General features: G+C 34.8%; 1 protein-coding gene across 9 annotated transcripts in view; it reads left to right on the top strand.

Annotated features, from left to right (window-relative positions):
* Positions 1 to 3,423: 3,423 nt before the first annotated feature.
* LOC142334791 (TNF receptor-associated factor 1-like) overlaps positions 3,424 to 26,625 on the top strand; it is a 35,219-nt gene continuing 12,017 nt past the window's right edge. The window contains exons 1-6 of one of the 9 annotated variants that reach the window (XM_075383092.1): positions 3,424 to 3,902; positions 6,301 to 6,367; positions 10,423 to 10,691; positions 13,641 to 13,760; positions 15,167 to 15,400; positions 20,851 to 20,983. In XM_075383092.1, the coding sequence (XP_075239207.1) occupies positions 10,485 to 10,691; positions 13,641 to 13,760; positions 15,167 to 15,400; positions 20,851 to 20,983 (694 nt within the window). In that variant the 5' untranslated portion in view covers positions 3,424 to 3,902; positions 6,301 to 6,367; positions 10,423 to 10,484. Of the gene's footprint in view, positions 3,903 to 3,961; positions 4,017 to 6,300; positions 6,410 to 10,408; positions 10,692 to 13,640; positions 13,761 to 15,166; positions 15,401 to 20,850; positions 20,984 to 26,625 lie in introns of those variants that run through there. The other 8 variants (XM_075383090.1, XM_075383085.1, XM_075383089.1 and 5 more) reach the window with 8 other exon arrangements.

Raw genomic sequence — 26,625 nt, 5'->3', positions numbered from 1 at the left:
GTTTGCTCCTCCTTCTATGTGCGTGAGGTCATTTCTTAAGCTAACTGGTGGTGAGTTTGAAGCTGTGTAACAAGTATTTTGCTCATAACTTTTGCACTATAAAAATTTTCTCTGAAATAGTTTGAGTTCAAAGGAACTCCTATGTGTAATAAAAGTACCTAATGAAAAACTTATTTTAAAAACCATAAATTTAATTATTGCTAAATGTTTTTCGTTTATTTTTTGAACGGCGTAAATAGTTTTTTTTTCAACTTGTATCTGATCTCTGTTTTATATCTGAACTCTTTTCTCTGTTTTATTAGGCATTCAAATCTGTTTTGCAGCTATTCCGGCAAACAGCTGGCTATTTGCTAAGACTTTTTCCTACTTTTTTGTCAATTGGAGGTCAAATTAGAGTTGTAACTGCAGTCTTGCTGGAGTAGTAAAAGAAGCGAGAAAACGATTAAATCTGAAACTCTGTTTTTTTTCAACTACCTTTAAAGCGGAGAGAAACAGGTAACTGAACAAATTTTCAGTTTTTGGGAGGGCGTTTTTTTCAAGTCGTCAATTTGACTTTTGTTTGTTGTAAACCGTATATGCGATACTAATTTGATTCACAATTGTTATGAATACGTCCATTTGCAACTGATTGATTTTATTTCTTTGCGGCTAATGCTCTTTCTGACTTTGACCTTTTTATGTCATGAAATATTTGTGATTTTTTTGTTTTTGCGGGTTTTTTATACTGGTTTTGTCTTTTCACTTAAAATTGTCAATGACAGGACTCATTATTTGCCAATGAGGCGTAAAGTAATATCATTAACCTTTCTAGTTCGTAGCTAGTAGTTTTCTTGACTTTGACATTTTCCGTTTTCAAAACCTATTGGTGAATTTTCAAATTTTCCGAGTGTTTATTTTACTTTGTCTGTTTATCAATTAATCTGATGACGGGTCCCAAAAGTTGTCAATGATGATTAATTTAACTGTTTTAATAGTTCCTGTTCATAGCTAGTGCTTTCTATGAAAGATATTAGATAAATTCATCGCAAGTATGGTTTGTATTTTTTTTGTCTTATCAGTTTGTCTCCTTAATGACGTTTTATTGTATGCTTTTAAGGTACAGGTGTATCCAGGTAGATGATTGAGTTGATAACAATTGATAGAGTCTTGCCTTTTTTAGCTTGCGACTCAGTTTCAAAAATAACTGTTCTTAATTGCCTTGTATTGTTTTTTTATGCTATTTTTTCGGATTTTTCCTCTTTTTTTTTGTCTACCAATGATTTGCCCAAAGCTTTACAGAAGCTTGTTGTAAGTTTCGTAATTTCAATACTTTCATGTTATTATTGATGAATTTTGAAACACTAATTTTTGGAAAAAAAATTCCTAATTGTTTTTATTTGTTGGGTCATTTGCGTTGTTGACTGTCTTACTTTGATGCTGCTATAATATTGTTAATTGTCAAGTTTTTAGTCAATTCAGTTCTTGGGATAGTTTTTCAGCACTTGTAACGGTGCAAAATTTGGCAAAATAACTGAAATTTTGTGTCGAAAGTTAAATGATATGGTTTTCAAATTGGCCCAACTCAGTAACGAACAAACTTGTCTATATGTAAGGCTCTTATTCCACTCAGTTTTTTCGCCAAAGTTGGCAATTGTTTGAATTTGCTCGTTACCTTATGTACAGAGCTGCTTTTTTAGTGCACAGGACTGCCCTTTCAAGCATAACTTTGGATCTGTTTTGAAACAAAAATTAGTGATAACTTAGACAGACGGCTGAAATCGATTATTTTGTAATACTTGTCTTAAAAAGTTCTGTTTAGCGTTTATTTCAGCTGTGAACACACTTTTTGTTTTGTTTTCAAGCCATTTGTATTTAAATAAATCATAAAAACATGATAATGATGGAAAATTTGAAATATTTTCTCTGAACAGATGCGTTTAATTTTCTTCAGAAGCGGGTACTCCTATTCAAGTTGTAAATTCTTGTGCTCATGAGAAGAATTTTTAAGCATCTAGGCGTCATTAAAAATACGGTTTTCCAACACCAGATTGACATTGGCATATGGTGTTCGGTTTATAATAGAAAGTTAAGTAGAGCAGGTGAAGCCAGATATGCATGACAAGTTAAGAAAGAGGTGAAAGAATTTTGTGACCTCCGTCTTTAGTTCATCTCGAATAAGTTTTGATTTAGTCATTGATAAAGAATGCCATGTAAACATTCAATTGATCTAATTAATTTTGACAGTGGAGTAAAAAGTACCTCAAGACTAGAACCGAAGCTTTGGCTTTCAAACTTTTTCATATTTCGCCATTTTCCGAAAAAAATATGGGAATATATACCAGCAAACAGCTCTGTACGACATCAAGATGTATATTTTCTTGTTTCAGAGGATGTCTTAAAAGCAGTAAGATGATAAAATTTAAGCGTAAGTACCCAAAATGTTAAATTACTAAAAAAAAAAAAACAGTTTTGAAAGTGGTTCAAAATTTTTTAATGGAAAAGATTATAACAGCAGTTCAAAACAGAAGTTTACCAACTGCTGATTGATGCAGATATCAACAAAATTTTGAGAATTGATATGAGTGGGAAAAGTGGGTTTATAATTGGTCTCCCAAACTTTGGAATGATTGAGTTCTTCTTTTTTTTTTCAAAAAAATTGGGTTTTTAAGGCATAGTTAGTTATGACAAAACATGCCTGTAATGTCGACTGCTAATTGGTGGGTTGAAATAATAGAGCGGTTAAATGACAGAGCTGAATTGAAAAGGGGTTAAGATTAGTGGGCTTAAAAGAAGTAGAGACATGTAAAATGGTGCCCTATATGTTAGTCTCGGATGCTGCAAACAGAGCCCGTACCGAACTCGAAGTCTATATCAGTACTAGGCAAGTCTAAATTGAAGTCTTATTTCGTTTTTCAGTTCTAGGCAAATCTTAAGACAAGTCTGAACAAAAAAAGGAGCTGAAAAAGGAATTTCGAACAAATATTCTCATTTGTTAATTTTTATCGCTCAATCCTCCACATAAGGCTGCTTACATAACTTGAGTTTATGTTTTTTTATCGTAGTTCGTTGTATTTTTGCATTCCACGTCCCAAAATAACTAATATTGTTTTGTTTGAAAGCATATGTTGCTGTTCGAGGATTTTACATCAGAGCTATATACGATCTTGTCGACATAAATGTCGACATTTTAAAGCACGTTAACCATTGTATCGGTTGAACCGCATTAAACAGTGGTACCGTTTGCTTGCTTTTTATTTAGTTCGAATTTTATGTGGTACATTTGCTTGCTCTTAGGTATGGCGACAGAGTGAATGGTATTATATAGAAGCTGTGAGCTATAATAATTGTTTGCAAAACGTGCACAAATACGTATACAGAATCTTACCCCTGTTATGTAATGGACTACCAATCAGGCGAGTTCGCGTTCCAAACAGCAGTCTCCTGGCTGTAATTTTTTTGACAACAATTTACTAGCTCACTTGTGAAAACTTTACTAGCTTACTGTTTTTACCGAAGATATCAAACTTGACAGAATTCTTGAATGCTTTAGTATGTTCAGTTTATGTAATATTTTGCCTATTATGTTTATTGCTGTTAAATTTATATAGTATTATTATTGGATTTTACGGGAATTGTTGCCGTTTGTTAATTGTTAAGGACTTTTGGATGCTTTTAGGAGCAGCCAGTTTTTTTTAACTTGATTATATTTATGTTTGTTTTTTAACGCTCTTCAGATCAGTGAATTACTGTTTATCGACACCGAATTTTGAGCTGCACACTTATTGCGCCTAATTTTGTAACCTTGAAATTGTTTATTTCGATTACTTAGTCTCTTCTGTTTGTTCTGATTGAATCACGGTTATTCTTTGGATCTCTTTTTAATGCTTTACTGATCAGTCTTTTTGTGGATATTGTAATTGAAAGTTAGTCCTTCGTTACCGTTGACGTTGTTTTGGTTTCATAGGAAAAAACTACTGCATATGAAGTGATTCAGACGAAATTGATGTCTGGTCGGTCTTCCAGACTTTTCGAAGGCTGTACGTATTTAGCTTGAGATGACATTCTTGCCTTGAATTGGAAAGACCAGACCTTTTTATTTTTGCCAATTAAAACAACAAGGAGGTTCGGTAACGTACGCTTGCATATTAAGTTCCGACCGTGCTCATCCACGTTCTTGACTTAATTGTCAACCAGATGAAGAAGAGATGAGAAAATTTCACATAGTTTTCGAAAATAAATGAGTAAAAGAATTGTTATAAACTCAAACAACTAATTAAGTATTGAGGCGTTGTAGGACCGATGAGACCTGGGATAAACGTGGGTCCTTTTTTAAATAAATACATTTAAGTAGCAAAGTCAAAATAGCTTCTGATAACACCTAAAACAATCAAATTAACTTGCACTTCACTGGAAAGCAGATGGGATATGTCTTTAACAAGACTAGGTAATAAGTCGACAAAAAGATGAGTTCAAAATTGCGTCGATAGATGAGTTATTGACACCATAATTTTTAAAAGTCGTGGATGTCATTAGCTTTCAACTGAAAATTTACTAGATAGACTAACCTATAGCTCTTTTTAAAAGCCAATAAAACTCGAAAATTTTCGGATCATTTACGAATAACTGTGTTATACCCTATTAAAACCATAAACCCACAACTGCAAGGTTTTGCATGTTTACTTGAGCCTCATTTGAGTATCAGTGCAACCTTTTAAGGCTACTTCGCGGAAACAGAACTATAAGAATCACAAATATTGACCAGTTTCAAAAAATTCTAATCAAAAACGGTTTTGAAATCATAAATTCTCCAGCTAAAACGAATGGAAGTCAATGGTACTTCTCATTCTTCAGAATAGATTATACGACTACAACAAGAAACTTAAAAATGGGCAAAAATTTACCTAAAATGTGTCAGTAATCATTGTTTGAAGCCATTAATTTCAAAAGGTTTTACTGAACATTTGGTGTTTATTCTGGCTTCCTTGCAACGCCACTAGGGATTGTTCGTATTGTGATAATATGACAGGACACCAAAAAATTGTTAATAGGTTAACTATCCAAAAATCACCAAGTTTTTGTAAAATTGGAGTTTCAAGTCATTGAAACATTAAAAACATAAAATTGCTCAGCAGACTTTTTTGTTTAGCTAGAAAGAGGATGGGACCTGTCATGTATACAGAGCAAAGTTTACAATTTCACTTCTATTTTTCAAAACAAATATATTCAAGAGCCATTTGATATCAACTGAAAGTTTTAGATAGGTTCACTTGTACCCTTTTATGAAGCCAATTGGACTTGTGATTATTAGGACTAAATCATAAGACTTCAAAAAGAATGCATGCTAGACTCAAGAGATCACATTGTTGAGCTTCAAAAAACGATGACTTATTCTCTGAAAACTTATTTTAATTGAGCCACATTTGAACGTAAGTGAGATCTGTGTTGAATGAAACGTTCACTTGAAAACTGCTGTCTGTCTGTAATAGACATTAAAAAAGACCACAAAAGTGTGAAAAAAACAATCTGAATCTCAAAGAGACAGCACAATCCGATTCCTTTTAAAACTTCACGATGGGACGAAAATTGCCGTGCTATCTTGGTACGTCTATAAAGTTCCAACTCTTTGTACAATACATACTTTGGCAAAAAAAATCTTTGTTTCCACGAAATTGATTTTAAAAGTGAAAAAAAATTACAAATGTAAAATGTTAAAATTCTTTGAAACCTCCATAACTCCGTGGAAGAAACTCAAAAGGTTTTTAATTAAATATGTTAAGCTTAACGGGTTTTTGATGACAGCATTCACAACTCTCTGCGATGATTAAATCGATCGGCCAAAATTGACTGAGCAGAAAACCAGAAGGTCATATAGTTCCACTCTTCGTCCACTTAGTTGGGATCAAAACAATTAATACCTGGCGAGGGCATATTTTCTCAGAACACCGCTACTTTTTTGACTTCAAGACGCTTTTGTTCCTTGACCCATCGCAATGTGGTTTCCACCTTCTTTAGGCATTTCAAAATTAGTTACACGTTGTCTTTACGTTTGCGGTTGTTGATGATTGGATTCAGTAGAATTAAAAGCCTCCATTCGACAATATTTTGCCAGTTTGCTGAAGACTAAGTGGCCGCCGAGATGATCCCTTCAGTAGCGTTTTGGTAGCCCTTTCAAAAATCGATTTAAAAATTATGTTCATTCTTGGTGTTTTTTGTGTCCGTTTATCTTTTTATTTCTAACCTAATGCTGTGGCATTGGTTGGAGTTGGAGAGAAAACTGATTCGGTTAAATATGAACGGTTTTTAACCTCTTTGATATTTCAGGTAACCATGGTCGAGTTGGTTTGCCCTACGCTGTTCTATTCAGTCAACTGTTTGCAGCTTTATGCCTGTCTTACGACTGCTCAGCAATTTTGCAGCAACTGTTCCAACTGTGAAAAAATTATCGGCAACATTTTGAGCCCTAAAACTTACAGTTAAGTACAATTGAACGCATTTTCGGAATTAAATACACTATTGTAGTAAAAGGCTACGTACAGCTTAAGGTTTTTTAATAAGCATTATGAAGATTTAAAAAATTGAGTTTTAAATAAAGACGAGCTAGCTGGCATTTTACAGGATGACAAACAAGCAAGCTGCTAGGCGTGAAATAAAGCAATGTTATGTAATGGTGTCAGGACAATTTACCCAATTCCATTTTAACCAATACCAAATTACCCAATTTAACCCTATTGCTAAATTTACCAGAACGACTATTTAGCCGATTATATAATTAAATGGCCTGTGGGACTTAATATGAAACTGTCACAACCGAACATGGGATTATATTGTCCACATAAATATTTTAAATCAGCCTTGTAATAGCGACTGCTAATTTGCAATCGGTTATGTGCACGAAAAGATCAAAGAGTATTGGGTAAGTTCGCATTGGGTAAAATGGCATTGAGTAAAGTGGCATTGGGTAAAATGGCAGGTTGGGTAAAATGGAATTGGATAAAATGTCATGTAATCTTATGAGATAATGATTTAATCGTTGCAGATTATACGGTGAAATATAGTAATATAGTCACGACAGTGGATAGTAGTGACAATTTAAATCGTATGAAATTGGATCACAGAAACAAAATGGGCTCAAAAAACGGGCACCATTGGCAACTTCTCATAGTCATGATTCTGATGCACGGTTATTATCATTACAAGGTGACCTTTATAATAATTCTATCTGGAAATTTTATCATTTTTTGGCGCGTTCATGTGCTCGTTCGAAAGTTCATATGAAGAAGAAGAATTAGTTTATCCTTCATATAAAAAATCCTGCTTCAAGCAAAAATAAATTGATACTCGGAAAGGACAGGAAACGGGGCCTTGCGACCCTCATCAGGCCTGAGTTATTTACTCTTGAACTCCTTGAAAACTTTAACAGGATTTTCAACTTACTCGTTTAGATTAAAGTTTTTCAAGGATTTCAGGAGTAAATTACTCAGGCCTAAGGAGGATCGCAGGGCCCCGTTCCCTGTCTTTTCCGAGTATCAATTTCTTTTTTGCCTAAAGCAGGATTTTTTTGTTATATGAAGGATAAACTAATTCGTCTTCTTCATATGAACTTTTGAACGAGCACATGATTGCACCAAAAATATGATAGAAATTCCAGATAGAATTATTATAAAATTCTAATCAAGCAGAATGCAGAATTCAAGCAGAAATGCAGTAATGAGTTATAACTCTTGGACTGAGCAACAAAATGCTATTGAAAACGATGAGTAGTAGCGCCAAAATTTAGCAGCAGATAATGGTAGTTTTCTAGAGGTTCAGGAAGCTGGCATTGACATGATAAGAGTAAAGGGGGTTTACAATTTTAAGCAGAAAAATCGAAATATTAATACTTTTTTCACGTGTTAATTGATATAATTGTAGCGTCATCTGCGGCAACTGTGCGGCAGCATGCATCTCATAAGCCCCACCAGAACCATAAGTAAGCGTTTGAGACTCAAAACGTTTGGAGATCAACCGAGTATAAGTCTTTCTACACATTAGCAGAATCGCAAATAGCTACCTTTGAAATAAGGTGCAAAATTTCGTACCTGCTTCGACCCGCTGCACAAAAAAGTCGAAGTTAGGAATAAAATTAAGAGCCAAATATGTGATAAACTAAAGTGTTAGTTAAAATATTTAAAACGGATACGACCTCTTGAATTTGCCTATGTTAAAAGTTTTTTGTTTTCGGTTATGATACTATTTTTGCTCAATGTTATGAAGCTTAGCTGCACGATCTTTTTTGAAATTACATTTATTTTGCATCTTACAAATGGCTTCACAGAACAAACTTTGTTTCTAGCAGACGTATTTCCTTTGTGTGAAAAAAAAAACCAACTTATTTACATAATCTTGCTTATTGGTTCTTGTAACTTGAGCAATTCGTAATTGTCGTAACTCATATTGATTATCATTGAATATGACAAAACCAGTATCCTGCTTTTTACTGCATTCATTTTTAGATTTTTCCTCCAAAATGTGTAATATGTATATCTAAACAAACCGTTTTCAAGCAGCACAGTAGTTAGAAATGGGGTGGTCTACCGCACAGAAAAAGGATCCCTTCACTTATTGGTCCCAAACCCAAGCTATATCTGTGCGGTAGACCACCCCATTTTTCACTACTCAGCACATAGTTGATAATCGTTTTAATATTACCTAAGTAATACGTAAGAGGCTGTTTTTCTGGACATAGTGTCGTAATTTCGATTCTAAACTGAGTTGTTTTCCGGGTCTGATTTTGAGAGAATCATTTTGATCCTGATCAGAAAATTTTTTGTCTGTCAGGTTACTAATATGCTTTCACAATGTTTAAATTTAAACGTCGCTATCGTTTTACTTAAAGTGGAAGTTAGAATTGCTTTTTCCTATATTCATGCTAGTTGTTTTTCTTCATGTTAGGAACAAGTTTTTTTGGCATGAAGCCAATTTTTGCTGATATTTTGGACGTCGTTGACTCTAAATTTTTTAAATTTTTTTTATCAGCTGAAAGAAAACCGTCCAAGGTTCTGCAGACACGAGGCAAGTCATATTAGGTATAGCTATAAAAAAATTAGTATAGAGTTTTGAGGGACACCAAAATAAATATCTTTTCTGTGAAAAGGAAAACCAAAACGCTGCAGTCTTTTAAATATTTGATAACCACTTATAACAATTTCTATAACGCCAATCCATATTTCTGATTTTCAAAATAAAATTTTAATGTTTCCAATAATTTTTATTGCATCAAGGAAAAATTGGTCGTTATCTCGCTGAAACTCCTTACCTTTTCTGTCGATCAAAGCGACCGTTGTTATGTTTTTAGAACTGAAAACGAACTGTTTTTTGTATAACAATTAGAACATCAAGATATTTGTAGATCCTATTGTAAGTCACTCGTTCAAATTTTGTACTCTTTGCTTTTAGGAGCGAGATAGTTCTCTAATTCCTGACATCAACCTTTGTTCCCTCTTTATAAATTCTAATGGCTTTCGCCCTCTTTATTCGTTCGAGAAAAGCGGCATTACATTGCTATATTTATGCTGTATATCAGACAAAATGCTAATTTTTACTGACGGAATGGATTAACCGGTTTCGTAATGGTTGAAAAATAATCATTGAATGCTTCGTCTGTTTCAGTACTTGACTAAGAACAATTTTGCTGAAATGGTTTATCTATATAGTGGTATATCTTAGATTTACTCCCACCACAAATATCCTTATGAACTTTATAAAATTGTTAATAGTCACCGATAAAACATTGGAATTTATTCCAATAGAAATGTTTCTTTAGCCCCGTTTATCTGTCCTCTCCGAGATACCTTTGATATGTAAATAATTTTAATTGATATATATATTATGAATTATTTAATGTATTATTTAATTTATTAAATTGTTGATAATTTTCATGATAAAGGAGAAACTTATTCTTTCTTTCTTTCTTTCTTCGATTTGTTAACCTGAACTTAAAAGAAAGGAGTGCTAGATTTCTAGGAACAAGTTACGTTTTTCATCGTGATTTTGATCACGTTTGCTTTCCCGGGGATCCTTATGTCTTTTCACCTTTAGTTAGATGATTCGAAAATACCCATCCCTACCGAAATGTAACATGATCCAATATTCCAAGTTCAAGAAAGACAACATCTACAGAATATATTGATCTACATTTTAAGATCTCACTTGAAATCTCCGGATTTGCAACAATTTCATTGTTTCGCATTAAAATATACCTCGGAATTTGACTATTTTGCATTGGTAATCTGTAAAATTTGATTTAAATTCAAAATCAATGAAGTTTATTGATTTTCTTGTCGCTTCGTTTGAGTTATTACTATTAATTATTTTATGTTAAATATACTACCATTCCTACTGCTTGTTAATATCTTAGCTAGGAATTAAGTATTTTTAAACATGGGAACAGCTGCTCGTGGACAGATCCGCTAGAATAGAAAATAAATTGGATTTGAATAAAACAAATTTGAGGTTGAAGTGTAATAATGAGTGAACCATCCTCTGATGAACAAATGCTCGGAGAAGACCTCACCGATTCAAGTGACAACATTATTAGCAATCCAGTTCTTTCTGGCGCACAGCCGCGCGTGAGTGGATATCTCGAACATGTACAACCTCAATCGTCATTCCATATACCAAACTCAGCTGGTGGCGCCACCCAGGCCGCAGACGGCTCTCATGGACTGGACCACGTATGAAATTTTAAACCCAATTTTTAGAGGGTAGGAATGAATGGTAGTAAACAAATTGTGGCTATATTTGCCCCGGTCTTCCCTTCCTTGAAATATAGTGTTTCATTACTGCAAATCTATACGAGTATGATTTCAATTTGTTGTTCAAGTCTTCGACATTGAGGAAATGCTCAGCGAAGAACGCTCAGTATAAAATTATCTGTTCCCTGGAGTTAATGAGGTCGAAAGCTATCATCTTTTTCCGCGCTAAAATTGGTGCACTGTTTTTCACAATACCCAAAATGGTAAATTGTAAATCAAAAAGATGAACATTGATTATCAAAAGGTTGTAATAAAAATTGTAAGTCAAAAAATTGCAAATAAAAATCAGTTTTGGGGACGCCCGATTTTTGAGCTCTTACCTGATTAGGGAGTCGTCGAAAATATTGTTTAATTTTAGTTGTTTCTGTGGCTCGAACTCCAATTAACTGGCTTTTTTTAATCGTGTACTCAAAATTTTTTGACAATAATTTTAGCTTGAATTTTAGTGCAAATATATGATCAAATATTGCACACCATCCTTATTTTTCAACTATGACCAATTATGGGCGGAAATTAACCACCAGTGTTGTCCACGCAAGTAGAAAATTGAAATTGTGGTCTTGAATGACAAAATTTGGTCACTATTGTCCTGTTTCGCAATTTAATGCAGCCATTGCTGGTAATTGTCATCCACAAAAAGCCTAATTTAAATTCGAATATATAAAATATAATTTTTTGAGCGAAAATCTAGTCCACAAGGAAGCTACTTAACAACAAAGTCAAATTGGAATCAGATGAAACCAGACAAGTCTGAATAGCATGAAATATAGAACTTGATAAAAGTCTTAGTAACATTAGAAGAAAATAAATTATATTTCTCTACAAGATAGATGTGACCGGTCTTTAATATGACTTTTAGAAAAGAAGAATCTTTTAGGTAAGAAGAACAAAAGAAAAACAAAGCTCGGTTAGAAGAACAGAAGGGTGAAGTTTGAAAATACGTCTGAAAATGCTATTCAAACGTTTCGAAATAAAAAAAACGTACGCTTTCAACCGAATTTATTAAACGGGTTCTTATTAAACGGGTACCATCATACGAAAACGTAGAGACCTGTCATTATCCAGAATATACGATGACTGCCAAACTGCGGCAATACATCCCAAAAACAAAAATTCAATTGAACCATGGGAGAAAACGGTGTCGAAGCCGTCGAAACCATGAGCAATTCAATGAAAAAGTTACATTAAGCAATTTTGTCCATGAGACACGTAATTAAAGTTGTAATGTGACAAGAAAACGAAAAATTACTAAACGGGCCTATTTTCAGTAATCAGAAAATGTTTAGGAAAACTTGAAGTGTCAGAGCCACAACTATTGATTAAACTGTCAACGAAAAATTTCTCTTAAAATAAAGAAGATACAACCTGTCTTTTCTCAGACTATGCTACAAAATGACAAAAATACGATACAGAATGGAAAAGTCTGTAATTTCACTGATTTTATAAAACCAATAATTTGAAAAAGTCATCATAACTATAAGGGTTCTACTAACAAAAACCAGATAGATCAGCTGCCAAATTCTTAGGAAGCCTATTTTAGCTCTCATTAGCAAAGACTCAGTCTGAAATTTAAAATTTGACAGCAAATACAGAGATGGGACTCCAAATTCCTGAAACATTTTTAATTAAATAGCTTTGAAGCCAATAGCACCCTGAGCTATCAATTGAAAAGAATGTGAGTTCAATTGGGTCAGATTTGAACATCAATCGATGCTCAATTTAGAACGACAAATACAAAAAATCAAGTATTGAGCATTTTAAACAAAATGAAGAATAATTTACGAAAACACATTGTTTCAGTGTCATAAAACAGTGTCAAAGTCAAAATGTCAACAACTTAGAAGCCACATAAATCCGTAACTTAAAAACCATAAAGGCGTTTTTTTTCTTCACTAGAAACTGGATGAGAATTGTCATTAATCAGACTATGTTACAAATTGTCAAAATGAAGAACAAAAATGGGCAGAGTAAGGAAAGTTGTTTATAATATAGAAAACAGTTTTTTGAATGTCATTATTGCCATTAATTGTCAACTTATGTCCTTAAATCCGTTCATTTCATTTAAACACCCAGAGGATTTCACTGAGATCTATGGTTATCCAGAATATGTGGGTAAAGGGTGTCGAAGCCGTTGAAACCTCACTAAATTCACTCCAAAGACTCATGCACTGAATCCATTGCCAGATTTACTAAAACGAAGGTGACACGCTCTTGTCTTCCGAATTTTGAGCACGCTGCTTAGCGATGTTTCCTAGTGATTTCGGAAAAAAGAGAATAAGTCCATTTTTGAGACGAAATTTTTACTCAGCAGAGTAAAACTTGAAGTGTTTAATTTCTCTCGAACGAAATTTGAAGCAATTATTGTAAAAATGGTGATCTTTTTAGGAAACATTTTTGATTGACCGTTTGGCTTTTTGAGTGACTTCCACGCCCTTGACTTTTTCGTTTCGTTTTTGATCTATTTTTCTCTGTCATTCAAATGTGTCAGCAGCTGAACTCAAGTGGCGGTAGGTTATAGTGGTATATAAGTAATGGTTAAGTGACTCTGCTTGAAGTCACGGAGAACTTCTGGCGTTTATCGAGAACCGCGAAACAGTTCGAGATATTAAGTCAGAATTTCGAAGTGACTTCTGCAGAGTCACTTAACCATGCTTAAAACACGAAACGCGCACGTTTTGAAATGACGAAGGTCAACGAAATTCAACTTCTGACTAAGTAGCAACTTCTGGCATTTTAACTTCTGGCACTGCAGACTTTCGGCATTTTAAAATGTGCATGTGAGTGTTTTAATAACCTCTAATGACTTCATTTGAAAAAAGCAATTTGTCGATACATGGGTATGTGATTAGTTATTTTGTGTTTGTTTAGAGTTTCAGTGGGTTGAGTTTGGAGGACACAATGTCAAGAGATGATCCTTCTCTAGTCCAATCTCTCTCACGTGTATTCGAGGGTCAGGACTTACGAACTATTCTGGATGTATACTATGAGGTAAACTCTACACAATTATCAAAGATGCTAATGTTCGTTTTTTTTAGTTTTTTTTTGCTAGAAATTGTCTTTTTTAGTAATAATCTCTTTCCAGAGAGTAATAATTGCGCGGATGTTAGGCTATCATCCACTCAATATTTGCAAGCATTGATATTTCATTAAATAGTTTTTAGCAATTTTGACCTCTAATTTAAGTTGTGTTTCGGTGTCAAAAAAAAAGAGTTTAGAAATGTAGTAATATGTAAGGAATTGACGTTTTGAATCATGCATCAAAATGACGTTTTTGTACTGCAATTTTATGTTCCGACAGCATGTTCATGTTCTTCAATGAACTGCAGTTTCACATGAATTATGCAGCCTTAATATTTTTGAATGGATTTTTCGCGCAATCAAACCTTTTCGTTTGTAAACATAAAATAGTAGGCAGAGTTTTAAAATTTTGTCGGGCTGAATTGTTTATACCTGTGAATCGATGGACTTCCTCGTAGAATATTTTTAAGTATATATTTCTGAATCTGCAAAGTCTTAAAACAATACTTAAAGATGTGAAGATAAAGTTTAGAATTATATACATTTAACAATGTTATGTCTGAATCATAAAATTTAACCTTCTCCTGGTTTTTATTTTTCATTTTGCAGCAGTCTTTTCATTCTTTCAGGCAATGTTTCGACTAAGTTTTATGTCATTTTTATGCAGTCGGTTTTTGCTCATTCGCTTTAGAAATTTATTGGTCTCGTTTGACTTCATGACTCTCGTAAAAAAAATTTGCTCAGTTTAATTTGTGGTATTAAGATCCGTTAAGGATATCGCACTCAAATTGATGGCAACCTACCGAAACTATTGGTAAGTTATACAAAGCCTTTTAGAACAATCGAAGACCTCACAGCTATTTTATAATGATCAAATATTTTTCTATACGTTTTCTGATATTATAGGTCTGCAAAGCAATCGCTGCTGTTTTCTGGCAACAGTAGACGATCTAAAATATCCCTAATTAGGTGATAGTTAAATACTGTTGATGATACTGGCGGTGACTTAAAATTATCGGTAATTTGATGTCTCTGCCATTGACGGAGATCAATATATTTGTTCAATTGGACGAATCAAATATTGAGTCTTTTCCATTTTAGTAATGAGATCATAAGGCTGCTTTATTAAGATTAGATTTTTTTCATGTCGCTGATGATGATTAGAAAGTTAATGGCTTGCATATCAGTATAACTAATACCACTATTCTAATCGGGTCTTTCCCATTATAGCCCCACAAACTAAAATATACCCCCCCCCCAATATGGTATAATACTCATGATGGGGGGCTGTAGGTTATTTGACCATTGGGCGCTGGGGGGGGGGGAGGGGCTATAATGGGGAAAGAACCTTCTGATCGCCGCATTTTTGACTGCAGGTTGAGGCCTTAACAGAGAAGACCAATTTGAACGAGATTATGATGCGACAAATTGCTTCAAAATTCAACGAACTCAACGCACGCGTGAAGCAAATGGAGCGTGAACAAAATGGCAACTCGGGTGCTTCATCCTCAGCAGGAAATTCTCAGCCACAACAGGTACAAATGGATAGGTCATCATCACCATCATCATCGAGAAGACAGCAGGAGAGTGAGGGAAACAGCAAAGTCAAGGTACACTTTATTGAGCTCTAGATCTATACTTGCGTTACAGTTCAGATGCCATACTGAATTTGTACGCACACTTTTGGTGACCGGACAAATGATCGAAAGACAACAGATCCAAAACACAAAAATTGGGACAATAGAGCGAAAATTAATCTCTATTCTTATTGGTTGAAATTAAGCATTATTTGCGAGCTGCAATATAATTACCACATTATGGCCATGCCTCGCGAGCCATGGCCATGCCTTAGCGGCCCGTGGGATTTGATATGAATCTATCACAACTGAACAAAATATCACAATAGAACATCTTATATGCTGTATAATAAATGAGCGCTCTAATCTGATTGGCCAATACGCAACTTGAATAATTTAATTTTCGATCTATAGTCCAAATTTTCGCTTTCGATCTGTTGTCTTTCGACCTATTGTCCTAGCACCCACACTTTGATTGAAAATTCGCACCAATTTGCAAGTGGATTTCATTTCCTATGTTTAAACATGCTCTTCATTACCCCGTGTGGATTACACTTACTTCACGATTTCACCGGAGTAGCTGCTCAATTAGCTATTGTGTTTGATAGTGAATGTGCTCTTTGTATCCTTGTTTAATGGCTCCCTAGCGATAGCGATGCTATTATTGGTCTCATTATTGGTTCGCTGCCTTTTTGATCTGTTCACACATTATTCGACTATTTGATGTCAATAAGAGGTCACATTTGGATAAGTGATTAATACCGCAAAGCGATAGCTATTGATGGCCTGCTCTTGTTTTTTACGACTCGAAGCGGAGTATTGTTTTTTTTAGTTTTCTTTTTACCGGAAGTACTATTTGTTCAGGCGGCGTTGTGATCTGAAACCGAAAGTGAGTGATTGCAGTGTGAACTAGTTTTTGCTGAGCGAGAGAAGTCCTTTGTTCATGCAATGCTTTGAGTGATTGACTTTTTGAGTTTGAACATTGTTTTGGAGGGAATGGGCCGCATAGACCGTCGTCAATTGACCGTTTTATGTCCATTTGACTCAGTTTTTCCTACTTAATTGTTTTTAATTTGGTTTCAAATTTTTAAGGATGCTTTTTTTTTACCTTTTTTAATGTGTCCGGTAAGCTTTTAATTCGAGCATTTGGCCTCCTTTTGCTTCTCACAGATAAGGAGGCTGAGTTGTTGCCATGATCTTTTGTTTCATTTGCTTTGCTTGAATGGGTTGTTAAATTTTTTTCGTTAACAAATGTTAACAATTCAGTTGCGTCTATGAATGCTAAATGGCTTAAGCTTTTCCGGACTTTTTTCGAGTCGAGAGTCAATTTCAGATTTATTGTTATAAAGACCCGCCATTTTAAGACAAATTTTTGAACATTCAGTTTTTGATCTCATCTTTCTGTCTATAAAGATATTGGCTATTCTTCAACGTTTTATGATGTTTTCATTTTGAAAAATCGCAATTTCAAGCGTTTCAAGTTTTTCAGTTTTCTGTTTCAATTTTTCCGTTTGATTTTGAATCTGTCCAGAATATTCGTATCGTTCCTGATTGACGTCGACATTGGTTGTTTGCTTGCTTCAATGTTGTCGAATGCTGTTTTTTCTCCTTATGACGTGCTTTGTTTTATTTATTTGCCATCTTTTAGTTAGATCTTGAGCCAATCTAATTGTTTTCAGATAGAAGTGAATCGATTCAGTTGCAGTTATGGTTTCCGACGTGGAAAGTACGACGTTTCGAGTTGGTCCAGGAAATCGTTCGGCTATAATTTTTATTTTGTCAAGATTTTAATTACGGCCATATGACGTCACTATCACTTGAAATCTGCTTTTTCGCTCGTTCATGCAATTTCAACCGAATTGAATGAGTGATGTCATTTTTGAATCGTAATGGAGCGTTTTGTTCATTCACGTGAATAAGTTTTTGGTCAGCTATGTTTTTAATTGCCCTTATGTAGTAAAGGGAGCAAAAAAACGAGTACTTTTATAGTCTTTAAATTTTTGCTAACTGCTTTAAAAGTGGTGTGAGAAATACGTAAAACTTTTACCTAAAACAATCTGACTCATGCTTCCCATAATATTTCTTTATGACTGCTACTAATGTTTAAAAATCTGTTCTAATGGTGTACAGATGCAATTTGACTTGATCCCCACTTCGCTCACCTCACATGCTATACGCTATTAGCATCCTTAAGCCAGAACTTAAACGCTCGCCGATCGTTTCGGAACAATTCGATCTACGTTAGTCCGTTACCTTTTTCTTTTCACTTTTAGTTTTAATGACTTCAACATTAATTGTTTTCAGTAATTAATAATAATTTTTTGCTATTTTTTGTTCTTTTGGTTTCATTGTCAATTAGTTTCATCGATTACAATGTTATTAGTGTCATTTTGAGACGTAATTGAAATTAATAAATGGTTTTAATTCATAGTATTGGTTTCATAACCTTTACCATTACTTGTTTTCAAGAATTGTAAATTTTCCGTGTTTAATGTTAATTTTTGTCTTGTAATTTGGTGTCATTAAATTTTAAAGATAACCCTCATTGGCTTTCTAAGTCCTTAAAAATGAGATGGTTGCTGCTGTGTATAACTATATCTTGTGTTTGTGAATTTTTAGTGTCTGATCACATAGTTTTATTGCAAACAAGTCCATTGAGGTACTATGACTGGCGAATTTTTTGGGTCCTAGATAGTTCTTTGTTGATAGCTATTGGTTTTTATGACTTGCAAACTGTGCTTTTTTTATTTTTACTTAGTTTAGTGTTTACCGTTCTTGTATTTTCGTTGTCTTGGCTTCTATTCTTCTAATGGCAGGTCCTAATGTTTTTCTAACGGAAATAGTTTACCCGTATTCATTATTTTGGTCAGTTAGTCTCACTGATGCCATTACTTGGTCGCACTGTTGAAAGATGTCATCGGCCTTCTTATACAGCAAAACGTACTATTTAGTCGTCCTCGTTTGTTGCTAATTTTTTTAAACTTTGATGCCAATTTTTGAATTATCTTGAACTTTTGAATACGGCCTTCGGTCTTAGTTTTTGTCTCAGCAGAATTATTAAAAAGATATTATGTGCTTCCTTAATCAGGCTGCAATCGATTCGCGCTCCACCATTTGTTCGAGGGCAGTTTTTTTGAAGTTAGTTGGTTATGTTTTAAGATCTGTTCTCACATTTTCCAGATTTTTGAAGTCACATTAAAGTAATATTTTGGTCACGCCGAAACAGGGAGTGGCGCGAAAAAGCGAGTGGCTGTGCGACGTGAAACATCTTTACTCTAATTTCAAAGTAGAGCGAGAAAACGGGGATATAGCAAAAAGTGGCTTTCTGGCTTGTGGCATTTTTTTCACATGCTTCAATTTGACTTTGTACCGAATTTTTTTCGATTGATTTGGTGGGATTTTTTTTTCAAAATGGTTTTTTTAATCCATCTGCAGTGCATTCGTAGTCTACTGTTTCGGTTTTGTCAACAGATTTTCTTTGATTTATTTCAGGATTTGTCCTGGTATGTTTTTTACAATTCAAAGATTTTGAATTGCATTGGAGCGTTGTCTTTTTTTAAGATCTGTTCAGACATTTTCATGATTTTTTAAGTCAAATGTGAGTAGTGATTTTGGTCACGCCGAAACAGAAAGTGAAGCGAAAAAGCAAGTGGTTTTGCGACGTGACTTTTTTTACTCTAATTTTAAAGTAGAGAGAAAACGGTGTTTGAACAGAAATCCGCTTTCTCGCTAGTGGTGTTTTGTTCACATGCGTCAATTTCACTCTGATTTTTACTTTTTTTCGGTTTTTTGGGTCGATTTTTTTTCTAAAGCGTTTTGCCTATCCATTGATAGTTCATTCCAGGCCTAGTTTTTTGTTAGAACCAAATTTCCATTTTTCGCTAGTGGTTTTTCTGTTCGCATGCGGTATTTTGACATTGATTGTTTTTTTTTAAATTTCTTATCTGTGTTTTAGAAATGGTTTTGCCAATTCAATCATAGTCCGTTTTAGGTCTAGTTTTTTGTTTAGTCAGTGAAAATTTGTTGAATTGTACGTCAGGACTTGTCCTGCTATGTTTTTTTAAAGATCTGTTCACTTATTTTCATTTTTGAAGTCAAATTGGAGTAAAGATTTTGGTCACGCCGAAACAGGAAGTGGAGCGAAAAAGCGAGTGGTTTTGCGGCGTGAAGTTTTTTCTCATATTTTAAAGTAGAGTGAGAAATCGGTGTTTGAACAAAAATTCGCTTTCTCGCTAGTGGTTTTTTGTTCACATGCGGCAATTTCACTGTGATTTTTACTGTGTTTTCTTCAATTTTTTGGATCGGATTTTCTAAATGGTTTTCCCAATCTATTCATAGTTTGTTTTAGGCCTAGTTTTTTGTTTGAACCAAATGTCCATTTCTCGCTAGTGTTTTTTGTTCGCATGCAGCATTTTTTTTTGTTTTTTTTGTCTGATTTTTTGGGAATTGGTTTTCCCAATTCACGCATAGTCCGATCTAGGTCTAGTTTTTGTTTAGTCAATAAAAATTTTTTGAATTGTGCCACAGGACTTGTCCTGCTATGTCATTTTTACTTCATCGAACAAAATTTTGTTCGCTTTGCCTTAGTTCACAGCTTGTGCAACCTTTTGCGTAAAATGTTTCTGACTTCTCTAGGCTAGTTTCACTCTTCGCTCATTATGCTCAAATTGCTTTTCAACAGCATTTACTCAGCAATGCAATCGGAAGTGAAAAGAATCAGTATCGAAACAGCCAATCGAAATTGAAACGAGATAAACCGATAATGGCCAATTTTAGATGCGCGGTACTTTAACTTTCTTCTTTTAAATCTTAGTTAACATCGCTAATGCGGTTTGGCATTGATGCTAGCCCCTGCATCCTCTCATTAAAATAGGAGTATACATAATGACGAATTGCAATCAAAATTTATCGCTCTTTCAAAATGTATTTGTACAAAAATCATTTTTTAAAATGATTTTCTGTTTCTTTAATCCCAATCGGTTTTATGGGAATCAATGGCGGCAATCTGCCAAGTATGTTATTAGTACTAATGAAAAATGAGAATGTTTAATTGCTCTTGAACGTAGTTCATAGCAATTATTGTAAACGTGTGTGTCGTTTTTTTATTCAAAATTTTCGCTTGACAATTTTGACTTTTCGAGTGACTTTTACGCCCTTGACTTTTTGCATTTCGCGTGATCTAAAATTCTCTCTCAATCACAATTTCAAGCAGCTGAACTCAATTGGCGGCAATTTAATACTAAAAGTCAAATGAAAAGTGCGCCGAAACTGGTGTCATCTTTTACTTTAAATCTTAATAGTGGTATATGTTAACCTCTAATGTGGTTATTTGAAACCCACTATAGAACTTCTCAGTCCCATTTAGGCTCCCCCTCCGCCTCCCCCCCCCCCCGACTGAAGCAGGCTGCAATTGATTAGAGCTCCCACTAGTCGTTCAAGGGCAATTCTTCCGACGTTTAGTCGTTTATGTTTTGTGAATGCAGGCTGGGATGTTGAAAGAAGTGGACGATGCTGTGACAGTACTGTGCAATGAGCTGTTACTTCTCCAGTCCACAATTGAAGCGCACAAGATGCAGAACTCAAGAGACAGAGACACATACGAGAAGAGAATACTGGGTACTACTCATCAATTTTAAATATTCCACAGCCGGAAAATTAGCTTTTAAAGTGAAATAATTCGTGGAAATAATTGGTAATGAAGGTCCGGATGAATTTTGAATATCTTACCTCTAAATATGCCCCAAAGATTGTAACGTTGCCTTTGTAGTATTTCATGGAAAAAAATACGTATTCTGTATTTGCAATTTCCACTCTCTGGCGTATTATGTTATTGAGGCCATGCACTTAAGCTTAATAAAATAACTCTTGTTTCAATTTTTGCGTATGTTAATATATTCCGAATTATGTCTAATTAAGACACTGTTCGAGTTATCGGGTGTTGTTTGAACAAGATTTGTATACCGTATTATGGGCACGATTATTACGTTCCTTTTTCTGCTCCACGGCTCATTGCAAAATGTCCAACTGAGCATCCAGAAATAATGATATTTATAATAATTTACAAAGTATTTAGGATTCAATATGTAAACTCAGTGCAATTTCAAACAATCATGTCTCATGAATAGAAAAAAAATCAATGATAATGAAGGTCCGGACGTATTTTGATTATGTCTAAAGGTGAAAAGGTTGACTTCGAAAGATGCGAAAAAGAAATTAAGTATTCTATGCGGTTCTAGATCCCAAATTTTTGAGTAACTCAAATTTGTGACAAAAAAACTATGGCCCGGATATGACGTAGCTCAACCCCAAGTTCAAACTTTGACCTTTTACTGTTATTTAACTAACTCTTATTATGTCATCATTTTGTTCACATTATTACATAATTGAACTTTACTACTGAATTCCAATCAACTTCGGAAAAATCTGTTTAATATTTGCCTATATTTGAATGTAAATAACAAGATATTAAAATTGTAGCAGACAAAATAGTTGCTCGCTAATAAACAGTTGTATTACTGAAATAAAGTTTTTACCAGAGGAGATCTTCAGTTGTCGAAAGTGATTGTCGACTCACCCATTCGAAGATCCAAACCGCTAAAGCTATCCAATAGTGAATAATAAAAAAAACCCAGCAAAATCGTTAAATTGTAATAGGTGCTCAGCACAATTTCGTTCGCTAAAATGTTGAAGCTGTAATGCTGTGAACAACCATCGTTAATTCAGCAACGTATTCGTTCTTGCTAGAAAAGTTGTTATTTGAAAGAGTTTACCCGAGTAAACAAATCAATTTGATCAATTAGAATTGCTTTCAACCAAAATGAACAACCACTAGCGAATACTTAATATTTGAGCACATGATATGGTGACAGAACGGACGACAATCGACCGGATAGTGAGGCAATACCTTCGAGAAGATCCTCACCACTGTCAACTTCGGAATTGAAGGGCTAAAACAGAACCACGAGCAGTATCCATCCAAATCAGTACAGTTTCAAATCAGTACAGTGAGAACTGCAGCTTGGTGGAATTGTGATTTCATTTGACCAATATCCCTGTGGCCAGAGCTAACGCTGATAGGCAGATGCAACAACTTAGTCACTACAAGGGTTCGTTAGATTTCACCTTTTGTGCAGTGAATTAATACAGTGCTTTTATGATAACGCCACACCACAATCTGTTCCTGATATCATTCTGTTGATTTGAATCATCAAAACTGATTTGAAACATTGATCACAGAAAGGAAATATAATTATCAGAAATAGTCAAGCTTGAAATTTTTACATTTACTCTAATCTTAAATCTAAATAAGTCGAAGGCCATCATGCCAAGAGACTACACTAAAAATTCTGAATTCCTCGGCAAGTTGAACCACTGTTCAACCAACTCAACTACACTACAAAGCTTAAACATTTAAACTTAGAGCACATAAAATGGCACAACCTAACATTGCCTTAAAACCGTTCAGTGGTACAGATAAAGAAAGTTTTCGAGAGTTTGAGCATCTTTTAAGAAGCATTATAGGAGTTGCAGCAGTAGCAGCAGCCCAACAGGCTAACTTTTTGCAATTGCATCTGAGAGATGCAGCTCTGAGATATTTCCAGACTTTACCAGAAGCGACACGCAATGATTTAGCCCTAAGTTTAACGGCGTTAAGAAACCATTTCTGCAACCCACAGTTGCAAGAGTTGCATGTAATCAAGTTAGAAAACGTTCGTTTTGACCCCAAAACTGATTCACCAGAAAACTTTCTTGTGTCCTTGCAAAATATGACTTTGAAAGCTTATCCTGATCCCATAACCGAGGCGTATCCACCCGGAGCGGATCAGCCGGCTCAAGATGCCGTAGATGCTAGAAATTATGAGAATTTACGTTTTGCACAACAAGAGAGACAAAATCAGACGAAGCGCGTTTTCAAAAAATGTATGCCTAGCTGGCTTAGAGCAAAATTGTTGGAACAACCAGACAACACAACAGTTGAGAATATATGCCTCTTGGCTAGAAAGCAATTGACTATACGCGACCTATGCAAAAAAGAGGACTATATTGACGGAGCATTTAACGAAGTGAATCCAACAATTTCAGATAATTTGATAAATGCTTTATCAAAACTTAGCCAAACGCAGGAATCTATGGAAAATAGAATGAGCGCTTTGAGTAAGCAAGTCGAGGAGCAAAATATACGTTTCGATGAGCAAAAATTTTCACAAAGTCAGATTTTCGGAAATCGGTTCCGGGGAAATGGTTTTAGAGGCTCAAACCGTGGACAAAGAGGTTCATATAACAACTCAAACTACCAAAGTCGAGGAAATTTTCGAGGCTATGGCAGATCGAGAGGATACAGAGGTTTCAATAACTTCAACAACCAGTTCTCATTCCCTGCTCAAAATAATTTCCAATATACTCCTAATGCTCCACAGTTTGCGCCGACAACGCCGCAAAACTTTCAACCGATCCAAGAACAACAAACAGCAAGTAATGAGCAACCAGTTGTTCAAGTTTTTCAACCAATTGAGGAAACACATGTTCCTGTTACTCAATATTCCCAAATCATTTGCCATATCTGCGGTTATCCAAATCATTTGGCAACTAATTGCTCAATGCGATCACATAGACGCAGAGGTGGAACAAATTTTCCGTTCCAACGGTCTTCAAAAAACTAGATAAGCCACAAGTTCCATCAGATACCAGCTCATCAAATCAATCTTTACAAGTAAATACTTCACTAGACCCAGACTTGCAGATTGAGGATAATATTTGCGCAGTAATCCCTCTAGAAGGAGAAACTCTCTCCTATGTTAGAATAAAATTTGATGATAGTCTTCGCCGAAGAGCTTTAATTGACTCAGGATCTTGCTCAAACGCTATCCCATTATCCTTATTAAATGAGTTCGAGGAAAAACAAATTTTTTTTGAGGTAGAAACTCCCAATTAAATGAGTTCGAGGAAAAACAAATTTGTTTTGAGGTAGAAACTCCAACTTATAACACTGTTAAGTTAGCTTCAAGTGCCCCAGTTATAGTAAAAACAGCAAGTCAAAGTAAAATTTACAATTGGCAATCATCATTTCAGTGATAGTTTTTTAGTACTTCCAACAATGAATACCGTCATTTTAGGAAACCCTTTCTTCAAGAAAAATTTTATCGACCTTAGTCCGGCTTATAATTTATTAAAACTACCTGAAATGACAATACAACTTAATGAAATAAAGCCAAAAGATAAAAAGAGGCAAACGTCTAAAAAACTGAAGAAAATTCCCCTATTACTGAGTAAAAAACACGAACTACAGCCCAATTCACATCAATTGCTTGAATGTTACCTCGATAAGAGCTTTCCTAATTTAGAAATTTGCAGTGGAGTAATAATACCTTGCACTCAGTTTGAAAACGAAACGGAAATAGCTCTAACATCATCCTTGAGCACATTAGATGAAAAAAGTAGAGTTTTCATTTCGGCACTTAATATCACTGACCACAAAATAACCCTATGTGTTGATTCAAAAGTCGCCTTTTTTGAAATTTTGAATGAAAAACAAACAGAAAGGCTAGTTAATGTAGACCCCGAGCTTATTGCTTTGGAAAAAATAAGAAGCCATGAAAACTTGGAAGCTGAAAGTAATCAATTTGTTCAAACAAAAACTTTCAGCCTCTGAACCAAACCAGACCAAAACCAGAATATGAAAAACTTTGGTTTCCGACCCCTGAAACCTGTGACAATCCCAGCAAATTGTGTCCTTTGCAGCGTGATATTTATGATCAAATTCTGCACTTTCAAAATCTTGAAAAAATTTACCCCAAGAATAACGCAAAAGATCGTGACCGTTTTCTTGAAAAGTTCGATTGGCAAAATTCTGTTTTAACCTTTGAGCAAAAATGTCAGGTAGAAAAGTTACTAGTGGAATTTTCTGATATATTTGCTAAACACCGTTTCGATGTAGGTTATAACACAGAGTTAAAGATCAAACTCACACCTGAGCATAACCTTTCTGTTTATGTTCAAAGTCCACAAACGCCAATACACCTGAGAGATGAGCTCACAGTAGAACTTGCATTGATGCACTACTATATTTTGATCACGACCTTATCACATTCAAAGTACAGTAGTCCAATTTTTGCGCAACGCAAAGATTCTGGCAAACTGAGAATTCTTATTGACTTAAGGCGTATCAATCATCTGTTAAGAAATGACTATATCAATAGTAATTTTCCAATCTCAAACATGAGCTATGCTTCAAATCACTCTGCAGGAAAATCCTTATTTACAAAACTTGATTGTTCGCAGGCATACCACTGTGTTCAAATGGCGGATGATCTTTCAGTCCAACTTAGGTAAAACTTATCAGTAAAAAATTTTGATGAGTTGATTCCAAGTCTCAGAAAAATATTTTAATGCATAAGAACATCAGGTCTTAAACTTTCACCAAATAAATGTACATTTGCCACGCAAAAAGTCAAGTTTCTTGGAAAACTTATAACACCAGAAGGTATACAACCAGAATCCAAAAGAATCGAAAAGTTTCTCAAAACAATCAAGTTACCCCGAACACCAAAACAGGTAAAGCGTTTAGTTGGTTTTGTCCAGTTTTGGCGTGATTTTATACCCAACTTGGGAGATAAACTCATGCCCCTCTACAAGCTACTGAGAAAGGATATTAAACCTGTCTTAACAGAGGAACACGAAAAACATCTTGAAATAGTCAAAACCGATCTTGTAAAACCAACTGATGTAACGTTAAGATAAGCTAAACCAGGATTGCAGTATGTTCTACTCTGCGATGCCAGTTATTTTGGCAACGGTTTTGTACTGATGATTGAGGATTATGTTAAAAACAACAAAAATGAGAACAGAAAAACTTATGCGCCAGTGGCGTTTGGTTCAAAACACGCTCAGCTTAAATTCTCAGTCTACTATAAGGAATTTCTTGCACTTTATTTTACCCTTGAGCATTTTTCTCATTATCTTTGGGGTACGGAAAAAGCTGTAATAGTCCTTACTGACAACAAAAGTTTAACCCAATTTTTCCAAGCAAAAAGTATTCCACCGTCGCTATGGAATTTTCTTGACCGTGTTTTGTCATACAACCTTGTTATCGCTCACATTCCTGGCAGAGCAAATTACGCTGCCGATTTCCTTTCGAGGTCGCAAACTGACCCATCGCAAACAATGAAACTAAAGTTGACGGATAGAATGCCAATTAGAGAGATAGAAATTGAGTCAACAGCCAAAACGCCTGACGTATCACTCAGTTCATTGGCAAATAT

This window comes from Convolutriloba macropyga, chromosome 2, assembly GCF_964194025.1.
Source record: "Convolutriloba macropyga chromosome 2, txConMacr16.3, whole genome shotgun sequence".
NCBI classification, from domain to species: domain Eukaryota; kingdom Metazoa; phylum Xenacoelomorpha; order Acoela; family Convolutidae; genus Convolutriloba; species Convolutriloba macropyga.
Note: the sequence above shows the minus strand (reverse complement) of the source record. Positions and strands in the feature narration are given on the sequence as shown.